This window comes from Zeus faber (assembly GCF_960531495.2).
Source record: "Zeus faber genome assembly, chromosome: 2".
Lineage (NCBI taxonomy): Eukaryota > Metazoa > Chordata > Actinopteri > Zeiformes > Zeidae > Zeus > Zeus faber.
The window spans coordinates 33,895,063-33,902,064 of record NC_137189.1 but is presented as its reverse complement, the minus strand read 5'-3'; the positions used below and the strand labels follow the sequence as shown (position 1 = coordinate 33,902,064).

The following is a 7,002-nucleotide window of genomic DNA, read 5'->3' as shown; positions in this document are numbered from 1 at the left end:
TTACTTCTGTGCAACAAAGAGAGGGTCAAAGAAGTCAGTAGTGACCCTGTGAGCGTAGATGGAGCACGCCGTCATGCTGCACAGCCCTACAGACGAGAGGGAAAGTGGTTCAAATATCACCCTTACAATGTACTGCAAGTATGTTCACTCATGAGTGGAAAAGGCTGTTTTAGATTCTTTAAATGCAGTGCTGATAAAATTGGCAATGTACAGAAAATATGCAGCTCAGCAATGCACAATAAACCTAAAGATTGGAAAATATTTAAAAAAAAAATGGACAATATGCAATTAACCAAAAATGTGACAAAATATATGCAAAAACTCTAAAAATGAACAATAGAACATGCACAATACACATTCTTCTAAAAGAACGAAATTGTGCAGGTTTGCATGAATATATCAAATACAATCTGTACATGCTGTGTGTGAATTGATGTAATTCAACAGTGCTATAGAATTGAATGTCTAAATGACAAATAGGAACTCCTTTGAGATCGAGGCACTGGTGGACTCTGTATGTACCGCAGAGAACGAAGTGGAGACCTGAGAGGACGGTCAGGCGAGCTTTGATGGTCTTTGAGCCTCCGATTTTGGTGCATTTCATGCCGACTAGGGCGAGGGTGGCCCCGAGGAACCCCAGACACACCGCCCCGATCATCAGCCCCCGACAGAGCTGGATGTAAGCTGTGAGAGGGTGGCGGTCAAAAACGGCAGAATATCACTGATGGAAATTAGAAACATTCATATTGTGCTTGGACACATGCCCCGCTGTGCATTTAATGTCACTTAATAGCCCACAAGCAAAGGCACAACCTCCTCATATTGGCTCCGCTACAAAAACCGGAGAATCATTGGACTTGGCGAAACAACCTTTGAGCAAACCTGTACATTTCCTTTTCACGGTGAGTCGACGTTCCCCGATGTTACCTCAGCAAGCGAGCACGGCTTTCTTAAATTGCTTCCGTCTACGAGCTCCGCTTGTCCAAGGAAGTATTCCTTCAACAGGCCTCTGGTGTTACCAAATGTGTTGGTTTGCAATAAGGTGTATCAAGTTCCAAAGGCATTCGTTTATAGTAGAAGCCATCCAAAGAAAGCTGGTCACAAGACAGATTACCGCACACAATGTGTCTCTCTCACAGCCCCACAGCGTGCAACAGCACCCGGGACAATAATATCAGCAAATCCACGTGTTGGAACTCACCGTCCAGGGCCAGCATGGACGGGAAGTCCTTGCAGTTGGACACGCCGGTGGAGTCCGTCACGCAGGTCTTCCACAGGTTGGACCAGAAGGTCGCTGTGGTGATGACCGTGCCGTCCACAGAAGACACCTTCCAGTAGTCCGTGGGGAGGGTGGAGGACACCAGGATCCAGCCCGAGATGGTCAGGAGGAAGGCGACAATCTCTGTCGCCATGTTGCCCATTTCTCGCTCCCTCGCTCCCTCTCTCCCTCTCTCTCCCTCTCTCTCTCTCCTCTCCAGCTCTCTATCTTCTAATGGGATGGTTTTGTTGATGGTCTGGTGGGTTTGCCACTCAAGGGATGGGCCAAAGTCAGGATTGACTTTGCCCCCCCCACCCAGGGGGTGGTCCATGAGAACAGGTGAGTGGGGGTAGTCCTTCACAGTCACTCCCTTTGATACGCATGTTTCTTAGGACACACAGAGAGAGGCAAACAGACACGAAAACCACACATTGCTTACATGCACTGTATATTGGGAACTTGTGTGTGTGCATATTTTGGATCTGCAGGCGTAATTTAAAGGGTGCAGTTGCAGGGACAAATGGATGGAGGAATGAATTACATTTGAAAACAGAAACCTCTGTTATAGATGTTCTAAAGGCTTATCCCCACCGAGCGGCAGAAGGTATTTTTTTTGTCCTTTTGTCCCAAAAAAAGGAGAAGCTCGGATGTCAACTTCAGATCAGGGGTGTTGCTAGTCAAAATGATGGATGGATTAACTTCTGGTGAGGCCATGATTGCACTGTAATATCTCAAGACACCTCAACCTGACGGCAATTGATTCAGATTGATTGATTGATCTGTACTAATTGCTCACACGTAGAAAACAACTGAATGTTAATATTTAAATGAATATTTTACCAAAGATAGATGTTGGTTTGAAGAAGGCGGCAACGAAGTTGCGGCGGGTGGTGGCCAGATGGGGTCAGCGAAATTCTTAGGGTGGCACTCCCAAATAAAGCTTTGGTGAGTAAAGCTTTATTTACATCGCGCATTTTAAAAACCCTATCATCAAGCTCTTCACAGACAAGTGGCGTATAAAGAAACGGAAAATAAATGGAAAATACATTTTAACAAACAGCGCGGACGTACAAACAAATAGAAAAATAGAAAAACAAATCCCAAACATTATGAAATATAAGTAAGTAACATTTGAAACTACATGGTTACGTTACGTTACTGAATGGATCTCTACTCAGCGTATTGAGTTCAAAATTACAGGGATTGGTGTTTAGTAGACCCAATTTCAAGAGAAAATAAAAATAAACAAAGTCTATCGTGTTCAATGAAGTCGGCACATCTTTCTTTGTCAAGAATAATTAACGACATTCACACTTCACTCGAACTCGGGTTCACCGATTCATTAAGGCGTTTGACCAGGACCTAGAAATGACCTTTTATTCGGGGGTCGGCTGCTTTTACTGCAGGATTTTCCAGACACCTGTGCACGCAAACTCTCTGCAAGGCACCGTCGAGGTACATGCAGCCATCACGGTTAATGAGGGTGTTCCCAGATCAACGATGACATTTGAGATGTGCATCCCAAAAGGAGAAGCCTAACGTGGTAGACCGACAACCAGATAACCAGCTGTTCAGATTGTGACAGGTCTGGGAATGATTAATGATGATAATCCAGACGGTTGCTTTGGACTCCGGTCCCCATTTTTGAAGGATCGCTTCCATTGAATTGCATGGGGAAATAGCGAAAAATATACAAAATGTACAAAAACGGAAACGGGAAGGGAGGAAAAGAAGCGGCGAGGTTTCACGCAAGATGTTTGCAAGGCAAGACTTCCAAGCATCGTTGAATTAAAAAATGCCGACCGACATTCCCAGTCAATGGGAGTGATCTCCCAAATATGGCACTTGCTCCGACAATGTGATGTCAGCTTCGAATCCCCGATTAACAATAGATGTCTTGAAATCAGTGATATCAGTTTTCGAATCACAAAACAATCCTTTGCATTATAAAATTGAACGTGCCCACCAATTTACAGGTCAGGCATCCGCATAAAAATACGCAGCAAACGCCGCTTGAGGGTGACAGTATTGTCACTTATCACTACGGTTCAATAAGAATTTAACCTTTGCCTTTGTACCTGTCATTTCTGGGAAATGACAGGTACAGATACAGGGGTCACATCCTCTCCTCTGCATTAGCACAGAGTGGTCTGTAAACACCGCACTCAATCACTCAGTCGCCCTTTGAATACGCTGTAATATTTATTTTAGCGCAGGTAGGACAGTAGTTCTGCCACTGAGTCGGGGACAAAAAAGTTTTGGTGCACGTGACTGGATGTCTCTGAGTGCCTTGACCGCTGGAATGGGAGACTAAAGAGGAAGTGTGTGTGTGTGTGTGTGTGTGTGTGTGTGTTTCTTCTTTCAGCAGGGCTTTTATAGGAACCAGGAGCCACCGGGAGTGTGACAGTCACTTGGAGTGTGTCTGTCATCCACGCTGCTACCTCTTTGGGGCAAACCCTCTCCCCGTGTGTGTGTGTGTGTGTGTGTGTGTGTGTGGTCTCACGCGTATTTAAGATGGATAAATCCACTTCCGTCATCATTGGAGCAACGAGAAAATATGGACGGATCAATAGAGGAATAGATTGATACTTTATTCTTCCCTAGCGGGGAATTGCTCTGTTTACAGCAGCACACATCAAAACAATAGGCAATAAAGTAAGAAGAATGATGATAACAATTGCTAAGATGCAAATAAATGTGAAAAAGAACTACAAATTTGAAGAATTCGCAATTTGCGCTGTCAAAACTAGGAAATTGTGCAGGATTGTTTACATATATGATATATAGATGGATATGCAGACTGAAAAATCGATGTATTGATAGAATAGATCAGTATCATTCACAGGATACATTTAGGACTGACACGTCACTGGAGGCACGTTTCCTTTAGTAACAAAAAGGTGATGACAGGTGACATCAACTGGTGACCATTGGCCACACAGGGGCGGGATTGAATGACTTTTTTTCCTCTTTGACTTTCTCAAAATGAAGGAGTGGGGTAATCCCTTCGTGGAGTGATCCCGTTGTGTAATCCCTGCAATTTCCTGAGTAACGGCCCCTGGTACAACTTCCACCACATCACGGATTATTGGCTCTGTGATATCATGGCACTGGATACGACGAGTTAAGGTTCAAGTACTTACATACGTTTACTGTTGTTGAGGTACTTAAACTTTTGCCAGAGTCATTTTGAGTCAGAGTTTTTGGACTTTAACTCTTGAGTAACACACTCAGGTAACTGCTATAAAGTAACAGAACCGCAGGTAGCCAATGGTGTGCTGCGATGATACTTTTTAGCCAATGGCGTGGCGAGGGGGGAGGGACTTAGCGAAGGGGTTCTACCTGCACAAAGGTCCCATATTATTCTATATATTTTTATATTATATCTGAGGTCCCCAAAACTTGTCCGAAGTTTTTTTTTTTTTTGCTGAAAATACCACTCAGATTATGCATTCTAGTCATTCATGCCAATATACCCTCCTGTTCTCGACGGGCTGTTTATATCACCCCGTTACACACGGGCTATTTTTTGTTTTTATTCAATTAGGAAACAGAGGAAAAAAAACATCTGCGATAAAAAAAAGAAAAGTTAAAAAAAAAACAACTTTTTGCATTGGTTTTGTTTGGAGAAACGCACGGCAGAGCGTTTTTCTTTTTTTTATTCGAAGAAAGGTTAAAAATACGGGAAGATCTTTGAACGGGAGGGCGGTTGGGAGAGAAGGGTTAAAAAACGGGAGAATCCCAGGAAAGAACAGGAAGGTTAGTATTTTTGTAATACTTACATTTCCATCGTCTGGAGTTTGGTCAGGGACAGTTGGCATCAATTCCGCTTTCACGTAAGATTTGTGCTGGTCTGTGCAGCCAACAACAGAGCACTTCCCGCCCTTAGCTCTTAGCTTCCACATAATGCTGGCCTGGCGCACCGCCACAAAGGCATTTCTTAAGCCGTCGGTGGAGTTACTCAGACGCCGGGCGGTCTCATTCTAATGAGCCTCCGTTTGACGGAGGTGGGAGAGACAAACGTGAACGGCTTGTTGAGTCATGTCTTTTCTGACCGCGGCTCACATTAAACCCCCTGGCTTGTCTCATTTCACAGTTGCTGTGTCGGCAGGCCCATCAGAGGCCCTAAACGCATGAGCACAAGGCCTGGAAAAGTGAGTTTGGCACGGATTAAGTCCGCGGCCAGTGTTTTGTTTTTGAAAGCGCTTATGTCTTTGTTGAACGGTGAAGTGAATGTGTCCGTTGGCCAGAGTTGACGACGCTCCCATAGTCTTATTTTTTTTTTAACGGCACCCAGCATGGTGCCGGTTGTTCCGAAACCCCAGCAGTCCCCAAAAATGTATTAGACATGGACGACACCCTAACCCTAAACTTAACCATCTCTAACCCGGCATTTTTCAGACTATCGGGGTTTTGGAATAATGGGCAGTAGCCCCTGGCATGGCAGGTGCAACCGGCGATTCTGACAAGGCAGCTCCCGGTCCTGCTGGAGCCAGCTCATATGAATAGTTGAAGGAGTTTTATGAACAAATCAGTAGATTTCAACGGAGAAAACAAGAAAAAACCTCACATCTTTATGCGAATTGTGCTCTCCGGGTCTTGAAAAAAAACCCAAGTCAGAACGTCAGGCAGATCAGCAATGAATTTGAAACCACTCATCGAGTGGAAGCATCCTACTGCACCTGTTTTCACTGCGTGATATGACACGTTGTCTATGTGGTAAAACATGTACTCACACAGTTTTGCTTCTCGGCTTTTAAAAAGTAACCTGTGCCTGTGGTTGTGTACGGTGAGTCATTGAGTTTGGGGAGTGGGCAGTGGCAGTGGTTATGGGCTGGGGGCTGACGGGAAGGAGGAGGTTCACCTGAGAAAGAAGAGCTCGGAGCAGCACATTGAAATAAAATGGGGCACGTGAACGTGAACTACTCCATTTTAATCTGCGTGGAGTGGACTTGTGCACTCGCCGATTCTTACAAGATTATTAGGGGCGCAGATTTTGTTTTTGTTAATGGACAGCAAAATAAAATGAAGGTTGAAATCGTAATTGTCACTTCTGGGAAGGCTGGTAGTACTGGGCCATAATATGGTTATACACCACCTGTAGTGGGTATCGATATAATATTATTATATCGACACCCACTACGGGTGGTGTCATAACCATCTGAGGTCTATCTTCTACGGAAACATGGGAATTTCCTTTCGATTACTATCCAGCTGAGGTGGAATTATTCTGTGGAAACATGGCGCTTCCTTTTAATTCAAATCTGAAATTGTGTTCGATACACTATTGTTCTGTTCATTCATCAGAATGATGAATGAACAGCACAATGAACAGCACAACAACACATCACTACTTCAGTAGTGATGTGTTGTGTGGGGTGGTGTTTGGTTGACATTTTAGTCTGAAGTTGGCCTAATTTCCAGACACTTTTGTGGCTGAGTTCATTCTGTGACGGGTATTTAAGGCTTGGCGGGATGTTGAGAAACTTTAGGAATGGTGTCCTGTGGTTTCCCCTTGTCTTCATTTGCATTCCGTCATAATTTGATGTTTCACATCAGAATGTTCTGAAACCGTGTGGGTGGTGTTACCCATCAGGTGTGGAAAATAGTAAAAAAAAAATTTTTTCCCTTTTTCGTTCCTCCAGTTGGGCTTAATTTCTATATCATATACAGTTCCATATATTTTTGTCGCATTTACTTCTGAAATTCTACATCAGAATGTTCTCAAACATTCATTTGGTGGT

General features: G+C 44.0%; 1 protein-coding gene across 1 annotated transcript; it reads right to left on the bottom strand.

Annotated features, from left to right (window-relative positions):
* LOC307248077 (claudin-10-like) lies at positions 1–1,421 on the bottom strand (the record flags this gene model as incomplete). Its single annotated transcript, XM_080024288.1, has 3 exons — positions 1–86; positions 523–684; positions 1,202–1,421. 3 exons carry the CDS (start codon positions 1,419–1,421, stop codon positions 1–3), a joined length of 468 nt encoding a protein of 155 aa, XP_079880414.1.
* Between the last annotated feature and the right edge of the window lie 5,581 nt (positions 1,422–7,002).